At 43.5% G+C, this 22,418-nt stretch overlaps 1 protein-coding gene across 5 annotated transcripts in view; it reads right to left on the minus strand.

The window, feature by feature from the left end:
• sidt2 (SID1 transmembrane family, member 2) overlaps positions 1-22,418 on the minus strand; it is a 100,602-nt gene that overhangs the window by 15,963 nt on the left and 62,221 nt on the right. For 3 of the 5 annotated variants that reach the window (XM_060846692.1, XM_060846691.1, XM_060846693.1), the window contains 8 exons: positions 21,860-21,931; positions 15,073-15,188; positions 12,077-12,150; positions 10,564-10,630; positions 7,710-7,783; positions 7,014-7,137; positions 4,488-4,605; positions 2,418-2,554 (listed from right to left, as the gene is read on the minus strand). In XM_060846692.1, coding sequence (XP_060702675.1) covers positions 2,418-2,554; positions 4,488-4,605; positions 7,014-7,137; positions 7,710-7,783; positions 10,564-10,630; positions 12,077-12,150; positions 15,073-15,188; positions 21,860-21,931 — 782 coding nt within the window. Of the gene's footprint in view, positions 1-2,417; positions 2,555-4,487; positions 4,606-7,013; positions 7,138-7,709; positions 7,784-10,563; positions 10,644-12,076; positions 12,151-15,072; positions 15,189-19,942; positions 20,000-21,859; positions 21,932-22,418 lie in introns of those variants that run through there. The other 2 variants (XM_060846695.1, XM_060846696.1) reach the window with 2 other exon arrangements.

The following is a 22,418-nucleotide window of genomic DNA, read 5'->3' on the forward strand; positions in this document are numbered from 1 at the left end:
TGCCCATCAGGGTTCTATAAACCTCTATAATAAAGTCATCCCTCAGCCTCTGTCACTCCAGGTAATCAGCCTCTTCCTAAAGCTCAAATCCTCCAACCTTGGCAACATCCTTGTAAATTGTTTCTGCACCCTTTCAAGTTCCACAACATCTTTACTATAACAGGGCGACCAGAATTGAATGTAGCATTCCTAAACAATGTCATGTTGAACCGTAGCATGACCTCCCAATTCCCAGTACTCAATGCGCGGGCCAGTAAAGGCAAGTGTACCAAACACCACCTTCACTGTCCTGTCTACCTGTGACTCCACTTTCAAGGAACTATGAACCTGCACCTCTAGGTCTCTTTGTTTGGCCACATTACCCAGGACCCTACTGTTAAGTGTATGAATCCTGTCCTAATTTGTCTTACCAAAAAGCAACACCTAACATTGATCTATTCAAATACATTCAAGTAGCTTAGGCAAGGCCAACAGATTTCACTCCCTAAAAGAGCATTAGTGAACCAGATGGGTTTTTACAACAATCAACTCATAGTTGCACTTGGCCAGCTTTTAATTCCAGATTTTTATTGGATTCAGATTTCACCAACTGCATTGGTAAGAATTGAACTCATTGAAGATTTGAACAAAGCTAAAAAATGGTATCAATTTCTTCACATGAAGGGAAGAGGGAACAAATCAATTGGACACAAGGTCAAAACCTCCAGGAATATGTGCCAGCTGTCAATGACCTCCGCTATTGTTGCATTTAAAAGGCTAGTATTTGGTGAGATTCCTCTAAACTACAGGTTAGCGCACTGTAGGAAGTCTCTGCCCTTTGATCGGTGCCAATGCAAGATGACCCTGGGTGGGAATGAGAATAGATTTTGGGAAGGTGTCTCAGGGATAGCCCAGCACAGAACCATTCACCCAGATACACTCTTGAACAAACACAGATAGTTCCCTTCAGTTTTATATAATGGAATTTTAAAATCAACGTGCTGCTTGACCAAGAGTTCATTTGGTGGTGGTGGGGGGGGAAAGAGATGGGGGAATGGGGTGGGGGCGAGGGTTATGGTGGTGGTTGGGAGGCTTCAACAGCTCCCAGTGATCAGGGCCTAGCACTCAGGCCCAGCTGGACTTGGGCTTGGGCAGACCCAGTCAGGGCAAGTGAGGGTCCAATTCCCTTGGGGTGAGTGAGGTTTGTTTCCCTCAGCACGAGTGAGGGTCCGATTCCCTCGGGATGAGTGAGGGCCCGTTTCCCTCGGGGTCAGTGAGGGTCCGTTTCCCTCGGGGCGAGTGAGGGTCTGATTCCCTCGGGATGGGTGAGGTTTATTACCCTCAGCACGAGTGAGGGCCAGATTCCCTCGGGGTGAGTGAGGGTTCATTTCCCTCGGGGCGAGTGAGGGTCCGTTTCCCTCGGGGCGAGTGAGGGTCTGATTCCCTCGGGATGGGTGAGGTTTATTACCCTCAGCACGAGTGAGGGCCAGATTCCCTCGGGGTGAGTGAGGGCCTGTTTCCCTCAGGCGAGTGAGGGTCCGTTTCCCTCGGGGCGAGTGAGGGTCTGATTCCCTCGGGATGGGTGAGGTTTATTACCCTCAGCACGAGTGAGGGCCCGTTTCCCTCGAGGCGAGTGAGGGCCCGTTTCCCTTGGGGCGAGTGAGGGCCCGTTTCCCTCGGGGCGAGTGAGGGCCTGTTTCCCTCGGGGCGAGTGAGGGCCCGTTTCCCTCGGGGCGAGTGAGGGTCCGTTTCCCTCGGGGCGAGTGAGGGTCCGATTCCCTCGGGATGAGTGAGGGCCCGTTTCCCTCGGGGCGAGTGAGGGTCCGTTTCCCTCGGGGCGAGTGAGGGTCCGTTTCCCTCGGGGCGAGTGAGGGTCCGTTTCCCTCGGGGCGAGTGAGGGTCTGATTCCCTCGGGATGGGTGAGGTTTATTACCCTCAGCACGAGTGAGGGACAGATTCCCTCGGGGTGAGTGAGGGTTCATTTCCCTCGGGGCGAGTGAGGGTCCGATTCCCTCGGGATGAGTGAGGGTCTGATTCCCTCGGGATGAGTGAGGGTCTGATTCCCTCGGGGCGAGTGAGGTCCTGATTCCCTCGGGGTGAGTGAGGGTCTGATTCCCTCGGGGTTAATGAGGTCCTGATTCCCTCGGGGCGAGTGAGGGTCTGATTCCCTCAGGGTGAGTGAGGGTCTGATTCCCTCGGGGTTAATGAGGTCCTGATTCCCTTGGGGTGAGTGAGGGTCCAATTCCCTTGGGGTGAGTGTTAGAGAACATCTTGCTTGGCATGATGGCCAGTGGGACCTGGGGCCTAAAGCAGGGATTTCTGACCTTGCTCCTGCTAACAGGTGAATGAGGTCAGTGCAGGTTCAGACACAGGCAGCAGAGCTTTGGCTGTCCCCAAGTTAGAGTCAGAATTGCTTCGCAGTGAAAAGCTGTACTCACCACTCCCAGCACAGAGAAGAATATGACTAAGGCAAGACAGGCATAAGCAGAATAGGCACTGGCATTAATGTCCGGGTGTCGCTTCTCATACAGTTTCAGCATACAGAGGCCTGCTATCATGTACATGAAAGATGTGTCTGTGTGTCAAACAGAAACAAGGGTCAGAACACACTTACACATTCCTAGATCAATACTCATTCTCAGTAAAACGGATCTGTAGTGGCAATTGCAGCATTCGCGAGCAGGAACGTCGACATAAGCCCTTCATCAGGAGCGAAGAGCTTGGTGAAGGGCTGATGATTGAAACGTTGATTCTCCTGCTCCTCGGATACTGCCTGAATGGCTGTGTTGTTCCATCACCACTCTGACTCTGATCTCCAGCATCTGCAGTCCTCACTTTCTCCCTGTAGTGGTCATTGTTGAGTTTTCTCAAATACACCAAACCTCTATGTGAGTAATGGAAGTTTTATCCAACGTGTCCTAACAGTTGCTCCCTTCTATTGTCAGCATCTTGCCTACAATTCTGTTCCTTTTTCTCTAGGTGACCACACCCAGGCTTAACCAGTTGCACACAGAAAACAAAATACCAGACATACATAATCGAATAACAAATGGTTGAACTCTCCAGTCTTTAAAAGAATTCTCCAAGACTAGGTCCTTACAGTGCAGACCGAGGCCATTCAGCCCATCAAGTCTGCACTGACCCTCTGAAGATCATCCCACCCAGACCCCCCACCTTTTCCATGGCTAATCCACCTAGCCTGCACAGTGTAGGCAATTTAGCAAGACCAGTCCACCTAACCTACATATCTTTGGATTGTGGGAGGAAACCCAGACAGACATGGGGAGAATGTGCAAACTCCACACAGACAGTCAGCCAAGATTGGAATTGAACCTGGGTTCCTGGCACTGTGCGGCAGCAGTGCTAACCATTGAGCCACCGTGCCACCCAAGAACAGAAATGCAGCAGTCAAATTATGTGATGCGCTTAACTAAAAATTTCAACTAAATCTTCAGTCATTAGAAACGACACAAGCATGATAAGGCCAGTGATAATCAAATATTTTAAAAGATGTTATACATGTTAGCCCAAACACAAGTCTCTCTGAGTCTGAGGTTTGTTGGTCCAAATGCTGGTCTGGGGTTTAAGATCAGCAATGAGGGCTGACCCACATAAGTGCAGTGCTGAGGGAATGCTGCACTGTCGGTCTCCCCTCAGGTAGTGGCAATAAACCAAGGCCTTACTTTCCACTTCAAGTCAACATGAAAGATTCTGTGGCTCTACTTCAATGAACAGGCAGAATGTGATCCCCTCAATCAACACAACCAAAACAGATCACTCTCTCATTTATTAAAACTGATTAACTGTTACAATACAACAGTGACAACACTTCTATAGAACTTTACTTTCTGTAACGTATTTTGTGAAGTCGGTGGTCTTGGAAGGTGCTACATAAATGAACATTCTTGCTTTGCTTACTTTGAAAGATATGTCTGACCTTTCTCCAGCCATAGCTTTGTCCAAATATACTGGACCAAGAGTGACCTGTTGTTATGAAGAGCTACTAAAGGTGCATTTCATCAATTAATTATTCTGTTGCAAATACCAAAAAGAAATCTCACCTTTCTTTTTAGACCCTTCAACTTCTGGTCAAAAGCAGGTCACAGAGTCAGAGAGATGTACAACATAGAAACATACCCTTCGGTCCAACTCATTCATATTATTATCTGTTTGGAGACTAATGCAGAGCTGATTGTAACAACTCAAAACCTGACGATGTAGTCGGAACTGATGTGTATTCCATTTCAGCCTTCCTCATTCTAAAGAACTGTCACTTAATCTCTCTCCCTGAGTCCATATGTTCTGGACTGCAGTTTCAACCCATTTGCCCACCAAAATACGCCGAGATAGCAGGTTATCCAGACGATGTTTAAAAACAAGTTTATTCACTTTTCTAATAATTTCTGAACTTCAAGGTGTGCAGCAGTCAGCTATGGTCATTCTTAAATGGACAATCAGCAAAGCTTGAACACACATCTTAGAAACATTAGAAATGGGTGTAAACTCACCAAACTGGAAGTTAGTGTAGTTTGGACAAACATGGTAACAGGCACTGAGTAGCCCTTCCATCATCAGAGCAGTTCCCATCGCATAAAACAAACCAAAATGTTTAGGGATTCCACATTCCTTCAAAGACAATCAGAGACAAGTGCTTAATTAACTGGTGGACTTGCTTGGGTGATTGTTAATCTTAATAAAACGCATAACTGACTGTCAATCAGATCAACGAGATCAGGTTCAATTCCCTCAGGACCAAATCAGGTTGGCGAGATCAGCATTAGAAAGGGAGAGAACCTGTGCATTGGGCATTTGTTGTAATTAAGGGTCACAGCCAAGTCTTCGTGACTATCAGTGATGACTGTCAGTGGTAGCACTGTTATCTTAAAGGGAGATGGATGTAAAAAGTCCCACTCTACTGTCTCCTCACCAACACTTCACACTCAAATAAACCAACTGCTCATTCATCTTATTGTTGATAGGAGTTTTAAATATCTACCCTTCATTCAAACCCCTCCTCATGAGCCCCGCAATTTTCTCTCGCCCCAACTGTTTTCTGAGATATCTGCACTCCTCTTGACCACTTGATTTTAATCATTCTACAATGCTGGTCAAATCTTTAGCAGCCAAGAGTCTAGAATTATTCTTGAAACCTCAACTACAACTCAGTACCTTCCTGGAGACATTTCTGAAACTCCTACCTCTTTGAACAAGTTTTTGATTGTCTGCTGTAGCATCTCCTTATGTGGTTCATTGTCCAATTTTGCTTTATAACATTTATGAGGAACCTGGAGGCATTTTATTACCTTAAAGAAGCCATATAAATACAAGCTCTTGCTACGTTCCTCATTACAACAACTGGTAGGAACAATAAGACAGTAATTCACTTGCTTCTGAGACAGTCTGAGTTATATAAACTGCAAAACAGGTGATGGCTCTTTTGTTCTGTTGTATTAAATCAAGCAACATCCTCACCTATGTCTGTTATTGTAAACCAGGTTCTAAACAATCTTTTTAAGATGACTATCAAAATCATTTTATACTTCGCTTGATGAAAAGGCACTGCAATATTTGCGAGACTATTTATTCATGCCTTCATTATTTACAGTTTTGATTATTCGAGCACATTCCTGTTTTGTGTGTCAAATTCGACCCTCCAGAAATTGAGGTCATCCAAAAGAGTGTTGTCCATGTCTCCAAAGAAAAGTGCTGAAGTGCATGTCACATTAACTCTGGTTTTTCTTTCCACAGAGGGTGCCAGACCTGCTGATTTTCTCCAGCCCGCCTTGTTTAAATTTCAGATTTCCAACATTCACAGTATTTTGCTTTTATCTTAGCAAGCCTAATTCGCCCAGGCTCCTGTTCCCCCATTCTCCTCCATTCCTGTTCCCCTGTACCCCCACTCCCCCGTTACCCCCACGCTCGTTGATGTACATTTGCTCCACATCAAGCAATGTCTTGATTTTAAAATTCTCATCCTGCTTTCAATCGTCTCTAGAACCTTGCCCCTCTTTAGTGCTAAAATCTCCTCTAGGCCAGAACGCTGCAACAACCTGTGTTTCTCTCATTCTGACCTCTTGGAACACCCTCAATGTTAATCACTCCATTGGTGTCCATGCTTTTACCAGGACACTAAGTTCTGAAATTAAAAATCTGCAACACCTCCCCTCTGCCTTGCATTTCTCCTTTAAGGTAATCCCTTAAACCATTGACCAATCTCTGGTCTGACCTAATATTTCAGGGGAACAGGAATGAATGAGAATGGTGGAACAAGGGCACAAGGCTTGCTAAGATAAAAGCAAATACTGTGAATATTGGAAATCTGAAATGGAAACAGAGCATGCTGGAGAAAAATCGCTAACCTCTGAGCCTATAATATTTTGTTTTACAATGATCCTGTGGCGTGCCTTGGGATGTTTTATTACATTAAAGGTGCTGTTATTAAGGGCAATTCAAACCATTAAACCTGCCCTCTACACCACCACCAGTACCCTTTCCACCCTATTCCGGCACATTACCAACTCTATCAATCAACTGGAGGCAGCCCAGGGAAGGGTCACTAGGTTGATCCTGGTCTTGACGGTCTTGTGAGGATAGCTGAGTAGGTTGGGATGTGCTCATTGGAGAAAGAAAGATGACATAAGACTTATAAGGAACTTGACAGGGGAGATGACCTCAGGTCTAGGACCAGAGGGCATCATCTCAGAGAAAGGGGCTGTCCATTTAGGACAGAGTTGAAATAGAATTCCTCCTCTCAGAGTGGAATGTACCTGTGGAAGTCTTTATCTCAGATAGCTGTCAAGTCTAGATCATTTGGAATACTCAAGGTTGAGAACCTCAGATTTTCAATCATTTGGTGAAACAAGGGTTATGGAGAAAGGGCTGGAAAGGGGAGTTGAGAATGATCTGATCAGCTATGATCGCATTGAATGATGGAGCAGAGTCAACGGGCCGAACGGCCAACTTCAGCTCCTACATCTTATGGTCTTATTAATTCAAACCCGACAGCTAAAGAAAACCAGGAAGGAGATTGGTACCAATGCACAGATGTCATTCCGCATGAGGGCCCGTTTGTGCAGAATCTCACGTTGTAAGACAATCAGCAAGAACAGAAGACCCAACATCAGGTATCCAAGGTTACTCAGGATATTGTTAAATGCACTGTTGGATGAAAAGCACACAATTAACTCTGAGCACACAGGCATTAAATGAAGAAAGTGACTGACAAACAGTAGAGTATTGCCACCAAACACCATCTTTTTTATCAGATTGTGCTATACATAATTGTTTATATTTCTTCAGCAGGATGTCCCAAACCCTCAGCAACCACCATCCAGAATAACAATGGTGACAGGGACATGGGATTATCTTTATTTCCAAATTCTCTTCCTAATTTCACTGCGTTTCTTTTTGGGAATGTATCGCTGTTCCTTCATCAAAAGTCTGGAACTCTCTTCCTAACTGCATTGTGCTTGTGCCTACGCCATGTTGACCGGAGTGTAGTTCAATAAAGAAGAACTACCAGCACTTTCCGAACGGCAATTATAGATAGAGACTGTGATGAATTTGCCATTGGCGTCTATTGCAGGAGAATGAAAATAACAAATTGCACTCTATTCCCTGTGACGTGCAGCAGGACAAAAATCAGGGACAGCAGATTCAACTAGGGAGATTAAGTTCTGCCACCACAAAATCTATGTCTTTAACATCATTATTTCAGCATAGTCACTGACCTGAGGACCCCAAGAGGATGAGCACACATGAAATTGTAGTAACAGATGTCTTGATTTCCTGTGATATTGAATACCTGTTGGAAAAGAATGATGAATAAATCTGTCAGTGACTTCCTGCTGACAATGATATTAGGTCAACTGATGTTCTTTGATGTTTAGCATATGGTGAAAGCTTCTCTGTTTCTCAATCTTTTCACAGGATCTGATGAGGAGAGGTCATTTATCAATTGAGCAGTTTCTAAGTTATTTGGGTGACAATTTAGCCAATATTGGTGGAATGTTGCTTGACTCAACTTTTCTCCATTTCTATAGCGGCCTTAATGTAGTAAACTGACCCAAGGTATCGCATGTAAGATAGCGTGAATACCAAGCAGCGACACTTGGAGAGCTAACCAAAAGCAAGGTGGGGAACATAGGTTTCCAGGAGATTTCTGAAGGCAGTGAATGAATGAAGATATTGAGAGTGCGTGTCCTAGAGAGAGGGGATGAGATAGCTGAAGTGTTGCCCTCTCTACATAAGCAGTGAAGGAGAAAGAGACAGATATCGAGAGGCAGAGAAAGCAGGGACACGGCTAGAAGAATAAGTTACAGTGTTTGGGAATCGAGGTAAGGGTTAGTAAGGGAGAACAAGGGCGGGAGAAATTTTGAACCATCTATAGTTGGTGTGAGCAGCAGTGTGAAGAGTGAACGCGAAAGTGTCTATCAGGACCTGACTGGATTAATACTCAGTCTGAGCCGAAAATGTGTTGCTGGAAAAGCGCAGCAAGTCAGGCAGCATCCAAGGAGCAGGAGAATCGATGTTTCGGGCATGAGCCCCAACTTGGCAGCAAGTTAATGTTGTAGGTCAGGGCGGAACAACTTTTCATTTTAGATATCAAATGGCAAATAGAAATTAGCCATTCCTCACATACCCACCCTAACTAGCAATGCAGTAAACTTTCCATATGTATGAGGCAGATACAGTCTAAGATTAGAGTTGACAAAGGGTGGTGCTGGAAAAGGCACAGCAGCTCCGAGGAGCAAAGAGAGTCAACGTTTCGGGCAGACCCTTCTGCAGGACGTCCTGCCTGAAATGTTGCCTGTCTTGCTCCTCGGAAGCTGCCTGACCTGCCGTGCCTTTTCCAGTGCCACCTTTTATCAACTCTGATTCCTCCAGCATCTGCACAGTCCCCATTGTCTCACAGTCTGAGATTGTCTGCACTGTGTGTGGCCCACAAGGACTGAGCCAATTTCATTCCACATTTTCTTGGTTCCTGCTCCTTCAATGAGTCGGGCTGTAACCCCAGTTACTGGCTGTTGCATTCCCAATTTGGAAACCCACTTTGGAGAATCAGCTGTGGAATTCTGCAAAACCAATTCATTGCATCCTCAAAGATTCTGGCTATTAAAACTTTTTGCTTTAAAACAAAAATCACACTGATCTCCAAAGCTAATCTCTTAACTGTGTTTCTTCACAGTAGGCTTGATGTTTCACAAATGTACAGATTGAAATGCTCACTTTTAGTACTGCATTGTCAGACTGTTGCCACCAGAGGGCTAACTTTCAATAGTATCTGTTTTGAAGCACCACCAGGCTATGCACAGTCAACTGAGCGATGAATTTGTGATCAGAATACACCCACTTTGAATCACAATGGACTTTACTCAGATTCCATTCTTTGGCAGTAGATTAAATGAAGATAATTTTTTAGTATGTGGGGAAGAAACATGAGATTAAGCAATTATATCTCATAATGTGATTACCTGCACCTCCAACAGAAGTCCAATCTCAATCACTGTTTTCCTGACACCTTTGATGGCTTCCTTTGACAGCACTTACCAAATCCACAACCCCGTCTACACAGGTTCTGCATGGTTCTATCACTCTATGCCCTTCTATACGAAGGATGTTGTGAAACTTGGAAAGATATAGAAGAATGTTGCTGGGACTGGAGGGCTGGAGCTATGGGGAGAGGCTAAAAAGGCTGGGGCATTTTCCCCTGGAGCATCAGAGGCTGAGGGGCGACTCAGGTACATGGGACCATCACCACTTGCAAGCTACCCTCCACATCACAGTCCATCCTGACTTGGAAATATATCACCATCGCTTCCCCTGTCACTGGGTAAAAATCCTGGAATTCCCTCCTTAACAGCACTGGAAAAGGGTGTCCCTACACCACATGGACTGCAGCGATTCAAGAAGGCAGCTCAAATGCCAGCTGTTTGGGAAAGGGTGACAAAGGTTGCTTTGTCCAGAGATGCTCGTATCTCATGAAAGGATAAAGAATGTTGAAACTGCGACACTATAGTATCTTTCGGTTCTGTTCTTTCCTCAATGAATATATTTCCCATTCAGGTGCAGGCACCTGGAGAACTCCCACCAGATTTCTCTGTGTGCATTTTTCTGCTGTCTGTTAACCACTTACACAGCTCTGATGTGAACATCCCCAATGGGCGGCACGGTGGCACAGTGGTTAGCACTACTGCCTCACAGCGCCAGAGACCCGGGTTCAATTCCCGCCTCAGGCAACTGATTGTGTGAAGTTTGCACATTCTCCCCGTGTCTGCGTGGGTTTCCTCCGGGTGCTCCGGTTTCCTCCCACAGTCCAAAGATGTGCAGGCCAGGTGAATTGGCCATGCTAAATTGCCCGTAGTGTTAGGTAAAAGGGGTAAATGTAGGGGAATGGGTCTGGGTGGGTTGCGTTTTGGCGGGTCGGTGTGGACTTGTTGGGCCGAAGGGCCTGTTTCCACACTGTAAAGTAATCTAATCAGAAAGTCTATCCCAAAACTGTCCTGGTTATCCACTCACAAACAATGAATCACATCATAAACGTTCACAGTATGTGAAACCAGTCTGAATCATTCCAATTCTTACCGTCTGATATGTGATGACCAGTTGAATCACTGGCAGTGCGTAGAAAACTGCTATTGTCGCGATATTCCTGAGAAAGGAAACTATCACAAAGTTAATTCTTGAATAGATAATACAGTCTTCAATCTCTGGAAATTCAGCTAAAAATAAAACAAGTTACATACACATTGGAGGTTTGCCCTTGGTTTTCTACATCCATCCATCCATAAAATATACTCAAAGTTTGCAAGTGCCCTGAAATGTTTGGTGAAACTAAACCTCGACATAGTCATAGAGACGTAGAATCATATAAAACGGAAACAGATGCTTTGGTCCAACCAGATATCCTAAATAAATTTAGTCCCATTTGCCAGCATTTGGCCCATATCCCTCTAAACCCTTCCTTTCATGTACCCATCCAGATGTCTTTTAAATGTTGTAATTGTACCAGCCTCCACAGCTCATTCTGTACACCGCCCTTAATGTGAAAATGTTACCCCGCTGTTTGTTATTAAATCTTTCTCTTCTCTCCTTAAATGTATGCCCTCTAGTTTTGGACCCCTAGGAAAAAGACCTTGGTTATTCACCATTTCTGTGCCCCTTATGATTTTATAAATCTCTATAAAGTCACTCTCTGATGCTCTAGGGGGAAAAGCCCCAGCCTTTTCAGTCTCTCTCAATAACTCAAACCCACCAGTGCCAGCAACATCCTTGTAAATCTTTTCTGTATCTTTTCAAGTTTCACAACATCCTTCGTATAGAAGAGCAGAGAGTAAGAGAACCATGCAGAGCAGAAAAAGGCATTTGGTCCCAATGAGCTAGAAGCATCTGGATGGGTACATGAAGGAAGGGTTCAGGAGGATGTGGGCCAAGTGCTGGCAAATGGGACTAGATTAATTTCGGATATCTGGTTGGAACGGATGAGTTGGGCCAAAGGGTCTATTTCAGTGCTATACAACTGTATGACCCTATAAATGTAATAACATTGAATGCCAAGAAGAGACAGGAAGATTCTCTTGTTGGAGAGATTTATTGACTAGAAATGAGCAGATTAATGTCACTTGCCATTTATTAGCACAAACCTGGATGTAATCCTGTGTCCTATTAGCTATATACCTCTTAATAGCCTGACCTCACTTGAAATCAACAAGAACACAATTTTCACAGTAATCTGCCTTATTTCTAGACTGCAGATGTGTTTCATGGGTTATTGGTTTTATGAATTCTTTGTCTAAGGGTTTACTTAGGAGCATCCGTGCACAGTGAAAGTCAGTGCTAGCTCTCAGGCTGAACTGTAAATAGCAGCAGCAGCAGCAGCATTGTGGAGCTTGGAATGAAGAAAGGGTGATGCATTCCCTAGTTAATTAGCCTGCTCAAATAATGGCTACATGACCTTGTGTCACAGGGCAGACAGTACAATGTCCCAGGTGGTATCAGAGCCTCAGAGAGAGAAGGGGTGTAAAAACTGGAGGAGAACAATTAAAAAAAACAACCATAACATTTGCAGCAAATCTCTGATATTAGAAACTTGACTAACCAGAAATAAATTTTATATTTTTTGCTGAGAACCCGCTTGTCCTTCCGTGCAAGGTCAGAGACGTACAGAAACCTCTGCAAATATAGAAAGAAATGAAGAGTTTTTATTTAAGAAAGGGTTACTACTCTTTTCCTTTCTGGAGGATTGTCCAGGGAACGATGAGTGGCAGGTATTCACCTCAGAATATAAACAAGCACCATGAGGTACAATCAGTGTCCAATTCTATAAATTAGAAGCAGTTCTGACCTGTCACCACTTCCCTTTCTGGTTTGCAGTTAATTCCTTTCTGTGTGTGTGCGTCTGTGAGAGAGAATATGTGTGAGAGAGAGAAAGAATGTGTGTGTGAGAGTGTGTGTGTGTGAGTGAGTGAGAGTGAGTGTGTGTATGTATGTGCTAGAGTGAGTCTGTGTGTGAGAGTGAGTGTGAGAGACAGTGAGTGTGAGAGTGTGTGTGTGTGTGAGGGGGAGAGAGAGAGTGTGTGTATGAGAGAGAGAGAATGTGTGTGAGAGAGAGAGTGTGTGTGTGAGTGAGTATGAGAGTGAGTGAGTGAATGCGTGTGTGTGTGGGATTGTGTGTGTGTGTGTGTGTGTGTGTGTGTGTGTGAGAGAGAATGTATGTGTGTGCAGGTGTGAGTGAGTGAGTGAGAGAGACAGTGAGTCTGTGAGAGAGAATATATGTGTGTCAGAGAGAGTGTGCGTGAGAGAGGGTGCGTGTGAGAGAGACTGTGTGTGTGTGCGCGCGCGCGAGAGAGAGAATGTGTATGTCTGTAAAAGAGAGAATGTGTGTGTGTGAGTGTGAGTGAATGAGTTTGTGTGTGTGTATGTGTGAGCGAGTGCATGTGACTGAGTGTGTGTGTGTACATGTGAGTGAGTGTGTGTGTGTATGTGTGAGTGAGTGTGTGTGTATGTGTAAGTGAATGAGTGTGTGTGTGTGTGTATATGTGTGAATGAATGAGTGAGTGAGTGTGTGTGTGTATATGTGTGAGTGTGTGTGTATATATGTGTGAGTGAGTGTGTGTGTGTGCGCGTATATGTGTGAGTGAGTGAGTGGGTGTGTATGTATGTGTGAGTGTGTGTGTATATGTGAGAGTGAGTGAGTGTTTGTGTATATGTGTGAGTGTGTGTGTGTGTGCGCGAGTGAGTGAGTGAGTGAGTGAGTGTGTGTGTGTGTGTGTTTGTGTGTGGTGGGTTGGTTTGGAGGAGAAAACTTTGGTGAAAATCAGCAGAAACCTATTGGAAGTGGTGGAAGTATAATTCACAGAACTAATTCGATAATGAAAACCAGGACTGAAGAGGTAACGAAAGACTTTCTGCTTCAGACAGTCACGGGTTCAAGCCTCAATCCAGATACTGGAGCAGTTTGGAGCATGGTTATAATTGCTGTCCTTCAGATAAGACATTAAAAGTGAGGGTTCACCTCAGGTGAAGGCAGCTGATCCCAGGTCACCTTTCTTTTGAAATTGAGTGTGAGAGTTTTACCAGTAACCACAGCAACATTAATCCCTCAGCCAGCAAACAGGTTAGCTGCTTATTGTGGGAGCTTGCTATGTGCAAGTTGGTTTCCGACATCATAAGTGAGAACAAACTTCAAAAAGTATTTAATCGACTCATGAGAATTTCATGAAAGTTACTTTATTTTCTCAGGTTAATTTTAAGTGGGTTTGCACCTCAGCTTAAATAATTCCGGAAGACAATGCATTAAGGCCTGTGACACTGCCCCCACATGGTTTTTACATATTACGGCTCATAATTACAGTGTTTAGCAGAATGTTGTTAATTGCAGACCACAACTGACGCGAAAGCCAAGAGCAGGTGATAATGTAACTAAACCTATAGTGAGTATAGTAACTAGGGCTTCAATAGTATAGTGGTTATGTTACTAGATTAGTAATCCTGAAGTCTGAGCTAATAATCATATTCAAAATGTTAGTTCAAGTCCTATCAATGACAATTTGACACTGTAAAGAATCTCAAAAACAGTTCTCAGTAAAAAAAACTTTACTCTTCAAAGAATATAAATTCAAGGGGAAACCAAATGTATACTTTCATAAAGTGGACTTTGATTGGTGGAGGCACTGCCATAGAGAATGCACCCATTAATACTGATTGACAGTCTTTGTTTACATTTTAAACCAGGCAAATTGACTCTGATTGGTCAGGGTATTGCCCTGATGACTGCACAGTGAATGGCTGTCACCTATTTTGTTGAAACAGGTGCCATGTGTGTCAATGTTCTTTCTATTTGCAAGGATCAGAGCCCTGTATATTAATGTATGTAGTTTCTGGTACATGCCAAATGACTCACATTGTGAGCCTGACTGGCAATTCTAAAGTGGCTGTCAGCATTACTTCCTCACACATCCAGGATTATCCAACAAATGTTGTCCAATTACAAATTCTAATGTCAGACAATGTATTGCAGGGGGTTTTGCAAGCACAGGCTGGCTGGGTATTGTCAGTACCTTTCTTGTTACAAAAGACTGAAAGGATATGCTATTTGTACGATCCATCAATCTTTGGAACACACAGTGTACATACCTGGCATCATACCAGCACTGCAATTCATATACCACATCCCTCATTGTCTGATGGGTAAGGCTTTTTCTTGGCTTGGCAGCAGCACCCTGGCGTTGTTACTACATAATAGCAGCATGAAACAGCGAGATACCTTACCATCTGGATAACATGACGTAAACTGGACACTGGTTAGCACCAAAACTGACTGCTTTAGAGACTTGTATGAGTTTATATGATATTCAATCAGAAATGATCAGTGGAGAAAAAGCTACAATATTCAGGTTGCTGTAAAAGCTCCACTGGCTCACTTAGGAAAGGAAACATGTCACTAACTTCCTATCAATGTAGTTGATTTTGACCCCCTTCTGAAGTGGCCTAGGAAGCCACTGAATTGTGAAAGGTATGGGCAAGACAATACCAATGCTTTCAGTGATGGAAATTTTTTAACAGATGTTTTGTGGTGAATTTCAAAGCACACACCTTTGTTCTGATGACATTTTTATCGGAATCAATGTCTGCCAGGGTGTCGTACTCATCTTCCTCGATGGAGCTGAGAGAATCAAGACGTGGGCGGGTCACATTATCCAGAGGCCTTTCTGTGAAGGGACAGTGGGGGGGGGGTTAACGAAAAGATCAGCATGCAAAGTACTCAGTTCACAAGGGAAGACAGAACATGGATCTTTGACAATAAAACACTTTCCAGAGCCAAAGACTGCTGAATGTGAGGGGGTGAGGCAGCGTCATTCAGACTGCGTTGCATGAGAAGTGATAGCCCCAGTCCCAGAAATTAACAGCAGCTTTTGCTGCCTGGCACTAGCTTTTGGCTGGTTCTATGAAGGCATCACATCAAACAGATTTTGCTCTCACCCATCATGGAGTCTTCAAACACTAGATCCTGAATGCTGACTAATTTAAGCCCACATTATTACCCCCCCACACACTAGGGAACTGAGGCCCATTAACCTCCACAGATCAGCCAGCACACCATAAATCTGAGGATTAATGTGGGATCCTTTCAGAGACGTTGAGTCATACAGCACAGAAACAGATAGGCAATTCTAAGTAATGTACAACTCCTACATTAATATTCAGGAGTACGTGCAGCCCATTTAATCAGTTAATAGGAGCTCAAATTGCACACATCTAATATATTAATATTCATATGATTGTCCTCATTTCTCATGTTGACCTGAGAATATAGTAACAATTAAAAATCAAAGCTGCTCAGACATTAATTTCCTCTAATCCAACACTAGTCAAGAAGGATTTCTTTATGCTCTATTTTTATGCAGATATTAACCTGGTTAACTATGAGTTACCATGTTTAACAAAATTTGATTTTCACTAATATGAGGCTACCTAATGCTCTAAGCTCCGCTAAGCTTCTGACTAAGATGTGTTGCTTAATCATCCACCCAGAACTATCATTCATCAACATGTTTTAAAATGTGTTCTTAGCCAACAGATGATAGAGAGACCATTTTAAAATTGATGACTGAAAACCCTTTAACTGTGAACTACAGGCTAGCTGTGTAACACATGTGTTTCACAGAATAAGCTGAGGTTACCTAAATTCAGTCACTAACTAGAAGGGAGGGTTGAGAAAGTCATATAATAGTCCTTGGAAGGAAATTGCTTTCAAGTTTGTATTTGAACTCAAATGTCTATAGAAGTTAGATCATGATAGAAACATTTAAGGAGTGCCGCAACTTATTCAAGATAAATTTTTAAATCTAATTAAGTATGTCATAGAGCCACAGAGATGTACAGCATGGAAACAGACCCTTCGGTCTAATTCGTCCATGCCGACCCGATATCCTATATAAATCTAGTTCCATTTGCCAGCATTTGGCCCATATCCCTCTAAACCCTTCCTATTTATCTACCCATCCAGATGCCTTTTAAATGTTGTAATTATACAAGCCAGTACCACTTTCTCTGGCAGCTCATTTCCTACATATACCACCCTTTATCTGAAAAATATGTCTCTTCGGTCCTTTTAAATATTTCCCCTCTCACCTTAAACCTATGAACTATAGTTTTGGAGTCCCCCATCCCAGGTAACAGAACTTGTGTATTTAGCCTATCCATGCCCCTTTTGATTTTATAAACACCTATAAAGTCACCTCTCCGCCTCCAATGCTGCATCGAAAGTAGCCCCAGCCTTTTCAGCTTCTCCCTAGAGATCAAACCCTCCAGCCCTGGCAACATCTTTGTAAGTCTTGTTTGAACCCTTTCAGATTTCACAACTTCCTTCCTATAGCAGGGAGATGAAAATTGTATGCAGAATTCCAAAACTGGCCTAACTAATGTCCTATACAGCCACAAATCACCTCCCAACTCAATGCACTGACCAATAAAGGGAAGCAAATTGTATGTCTTCTTCACTATCCTATCTACCTGTGAATCCAAGGAACTATGAACCTGCACTCCAAGTCTCTTTGTTCAGTAATACTCCGCAGTACCTTACCATTAAGTGTCTAAGTCCTGCCCTGAGTTACATTTCCAAAATGAAGCAACCTCACATTTATCTAAATTAAACTACTCAGCCCATTGGCCCATCTGAACAAGATCCCATTGTATTCTGTATCTTTGGAAAGACAACAGAATATCACTATAATAGTGTCAGGTAGACTATAACCTCTAATACAGGATTTTATAACCCTTTAAAGTAAGGGGCTTTAAAAACATGATGAGCCCATTTGCCCAAGTAAGTCATACCATTTGGATAGATCAGACCAGTCAACTCAAATCAGTTGTTACATTTAAAAGGGAGTTGGGCTTACTTCAGCATGAAAGTGAAGAGAGAGAGAGAGTGTGTCGTGTGGGGGCGAGAGACAGACAGACAGACAGACAGTCAGGGAAAGAGAGATGGGGGGGAAGAGAGAGAGTGACAGAGAGAGAGAGAGAGAAAGACAGACAGAGAGAGACAGAGCTACAGCGAGAGAGAGAGATAGACAGACAGTGAGAGAAAGAGAAGGAAAATGTTTTTAAAATTGTATTAGTTGCCCTGGCTCACAAAAAGGTCTTTTGTCGTTGGAATGAAAGCTCAGCTCATGTCCTTATGTTTCTCACCATCTTCCTTATCTATTTCACTCCCCAGAATCTTACAATCACTTGAAACCTGTTTATGGCATCTATGGTAATGTTCTTCCACAAGAACATTACTACCCATAAGGGAGGAGTTCCAACAGGCAGTTCTGCTTAGGTAGCAGTAACTGCCTCATTTTTACCCCCTACCCTGGGATCTGACTGCTTCACTGCAGTAACAATTTTGTGAATTCTCTTCTTAAACCTTGATGCTATAATTACATAATCTGCAACCACACATTTTCAAGCAACATAACCTCACCAATTTAGTGAGTTCCCAAGGAAAGCATTACGCAGAGGGTCTGCAAGGTTTATTGCATTTTTGTGACTGAATGATTGGAAATGACAATCAATATAGGGTGCACAGACTTAGCAAGTTCAATTTTAAATGCATTAGTATTCCCCCAAATCAGCCAATATCTCACAGGCCAACCCATACACCAGACAAGTTCATGTGGCTTTTACTTTAGCTTCTCCCCACCATCCGCATCACTACCTCCTCATACCTACGTAACAGCCCTGTTCACATCCATCAACATTAACCTGGCCAGGGAAACATTGACCACACTATTAGAAGAACCAAAGACACATAGACCAAACACCACCAGCAAGGACAATATCATCAAACTAGTGGACCTATGCCTTACCACCCACTTCACCTTCAACAACAAACCAACGAAACACCTACGTGATCTCTGATAGCACAGGCAGTAATGCAGACTTGAACAAAAAGCTCTGCCAACCATCCAACCCAAACTTTGGGTTTGGGATGACACCTTTGTCATCACTAAACAAAACAAATTAGAGGAAACTTTCAAGACTATCACTAATACCCTCATTGGCATAAAATTCACTAAAGAGGAGGAAACCAACAACAAACTGCCATTCCTAGGTGTACTGAAGTGAACAGCCAATGTGGAACTTCAAACAGCGTCAACAGGAAAACAACACATACAGACCAAATATTGAACTACAGAAGCAATCATCCCAACACCCACAAATGAAGCTGCATTAGAACATTATTTCAATTAGCCACCATACACTACAGCTCAGTGGAACTATGAAGAGCAGATGAAAATCACATAAACAGTATATTCACAAAGAATGAGTACCCAATGAACACAGTCCACCAATTTCTCAGCAACAAACCCAAACAAGCAGACAAAATGCGTCCAGAAACCCTAGCCACTCTGCCCTTCATCAAAGACATCTTGGAAATGACTGGCAGACTACTCGGAATCCTTGGCATCATGGTAGCCCACAAACCCACCAACACACTAAAACAGCAGCTAATGAAGTTGAAAGACACTATACAGACAACAAGCAAAACTAATGTCATTTACAAAATACTTTGCAAGAACTGTAACAATCACTACATTGGACAAACGGGCAGAAAACTAGCCACCAGGATACATGAACATCAACTAGCCATAAAAAGACATGACCCTCTCTCACTAGTATCCTTACATACAGATGAGGAAGGACACCACTTCAACTGTGACAACACATCTATCCTAGGACAATCCAAACAGAGACACACATGAGAATTCCTAGAAGCATGGCACTCCAACCAGAACTCTATCAACAAACGCATTGACTTGGATCCTAACCACATAAATAAAAAGCGGGCCATACCACCAGTGCATTCCCGGAGGCTCACTGATGATGTTACCTTGTATGATGACAAAACGTCTGAAATTGAACCTCAGTGAGCTAAGCTACGTCCACTACCTCCTCCCCTCATTCAAATATTCTCCACTTCTGAAGTCACTGAGTTTTACTCGGATTCCACTTTGAGGAAGAGGCTACTCACCAGCATCTGTAAACGGAGAGTGAGCACCAGTTGGCAATTGACCTTTGGAGACCATCATATTTTAGCCCTTGTGGACTGTCTGTGCTCTTTCCAGAGAACAGGGAGGGCTAACAATCAAACGTGGCACCATGGCTGATTTCAATCTGCCCTAGCCCTCCCTTTCAATGTCCAGCTAATCAGCATTATTTTAATCCAGCCTCAAACCCCAGAGCAAAACGTAGTTGGATACAAAAGCGTATCCCCAAACTGATATTACTGAATAAATTACGCCCAAACAAAACTGCCAATTGTGTGAGCATTGGTCGTGTGACACTGCTAAGTCTGTGCTTCAACATGACAATGGGATTAAAGAATCAGGGGCATGTTGATCAAATCATCACTGTACATTGATTGTCTTGTGATTCTTTTTGCGGAAGAGAACTGTTTATGTTCTTATAAAAACACTACCAATATCGAAACCTCTCAGACGAATACAGAAGTTCTGCTGTTTGAACTGGTCTTGTCCTGTTGAGTAAAAAGCAGTTTTAGGGAAAGTTAAACAGTGGATCAGAATGAGAGTACCTAGACACATCCTTGGAGCCAGACAAATCAATAACATGATTGTAGATCAACAGGTTTTAGTATAATCTCCTCATACATTCCATTAACTCTGACAAAAACACTCCAGTGATCTGAATGTGCTTTCCAAACTCAATTCTTAATGCACCTGCTTCTCTACCTCATTACTAATAGAAGATCTTGTGGCACAGTAGGTAGCATTTTAGGACTTGATCTCCACTGAAAGCATATGGTCAAACACTCTGGTCATCAATTTGTAAACCCTTCTGATTATGAGGTAACTGTACATTTCCTGGTCAGTTCAAGTGTGTGGTAGCTACAGTACAACATAATCACAGAATCCCTACAGTGTGGAAGCAGGCACTCCAAAGAGCATCCCACCCCTACCCAATGCCTGCGGCCTTGCATTCCCCAAGGCTAAACCATCTAGCCTGGACATTCCTGGACAATGGCAATTTCCCACGGCCAATCCATCTATCCTACACATCTTCGGACAGTGGGAGGAAGGCAGAGCACCCAGAGGAAACCCACACAGACACAGGGAGAATGTGCAAACTCCACACAGGCAGTCACCCGAGGCTGGTGTAGACCCTGCTCCCTTGCACTGTGAGGCACAAGTGCTAACCACTGAGCCACTCTACCACCCTATGCCTCCCCATTAAAAAACACTTCACACTCAGGGCCCTCATGTGAGCAAGCACCATCCAAGGGATTAGCATATACACACCCACACACATCGCCAAACCTGTCTTCTAAAACCCATGAGATATATCCCTTCTGAACAACGGTCACACTGGACTCGAAATGTTAACTCTGTTTCTCTCTTCACAGATGCTGCCAGATCTATTCCCCACTCCTATCCTAATCACTTCTTCCTAATCTAAACCATCCTGTCAGTCAATTTAACTCCTCAATCAAAAACTGAACAGGGGGAACGAATATTCTCATTTCTGCTAGCCTTGGGGCTAATGCACTTATCTCAGGAGTGATGGAACAGTCACAGATACAGAGGACAATTTGTGCTCCATAGTGGTTTCTATTCAGTAATGAATAAACTGCTGATTAAACGCATCATTTAAAGTAATAAACAGAATATTACAACAGCCTGCTCTCCGGAGTCGATGGAATTTTTCATTGATCAACATTCTCTGCAGTTGCTGAAATGGTCAACTTGCATGTCATCAGGACTTGCCAACTCTAACTGAACGTATTCCTGGAGAATTGCAATTGCATGACCTCCTGCCAAGTCAATCTGCCTTGATCCCACATTTCCAATATTTCTGTAAATATTAATCTAAAAGTATTCGAAGAATGGGAAAGCACATCATTTTGAGGGGCCCATTATTTCCGATCAGTTTTGTTGACATCAGTGTCCTGGAAATTAAGAACATCATAGGAGCAGGAGTAGGCCATTCAGCCCTTCAAGAATGCTCAATGAAATATCATGGCCCAAACTCAGAGCTAGATTGCGTATTGAGATGTGATGATAAATGCTTTAACCAGCAACACATTTTCAGCTCTGATCTCCGCATCTGCAGACCTCACTTTTTCCTCGAAGATTTTAACCTACTGCGAATCCTCTTGCAAGGATGCCTTCCTTGAAGAAGCTCTCTTCCTCCCTCTACAAGGATTTCAGTGAGTCTGTCTTTTATCTTAGCCTGCTGGACACACTTTCCTCATTCCTGATGAGCTTATACCCGAAACGTCGAATTTCCTATTCCTTGGATGCTGCCTGACCTGCTGCGCTTTAACCAGCAACACATTTTCAGATGTGATGATAAATGGCAATCTGAGTTAATGCCTTACCCATGTAACCATAGGTGGAATCGGACTCCATGCTATCTGTGATTGCTTCAGATCCAAGAATGGAACCGTTCTCTGCAAAATCCAAGGAAGATAAGAATTATAAAGTATTACACATATTTACCATACAGACCATTTAACCCAACAGCTCCATGCTCATTTCCATAAGGCTTTCTCCCAGTCTCTTATCTAATCCCATCAAAATTGCAAATTGATTATGTGATCTTTATGTAACTAACCTCAATAACTTATCCCCTTCCTTCCAATCTGGGTCACAGTGAGTAGGGAATACCAGCATTCAGGAATTACTATCTACCAGTGGGATATAGTGAGCCCAGCATTTGTGGGTCCTGATGAAAAGGTCAGTGGAGATGTCACAAAGAGCTATCCACCCACTGCACAATTCAATTTCAGCAGAATACAGCAGATATTAGGAGTTGCTCAATAGAAACTGGTAGCATTTCGGTAGTGGGTGGCACAGTGGCACAGTGATTAGCACTGCTGCCTCACAGCGCCTGAGACCCGGGTTCAACTCCCGACTCAGGCGACTGACTGTGTGGAG

Source organism: Hemiscyllium ocellatum, chromosome 29 (assembly GCF_020745735.1).
Source record: "Hemiscyllium ocellatum isolate sHemOce1 chromosome 29, sHemOce1.pat.X.cur, whole genome shotgun sequence".
NCBI classification, from domain to species: Eukaryota; Metazoa; Chordata; class Chondrichthyes; order Orectolobiformes; family Hemiscylliidae; genus Hemiscyllium; species Hemiscyllium ocellatum.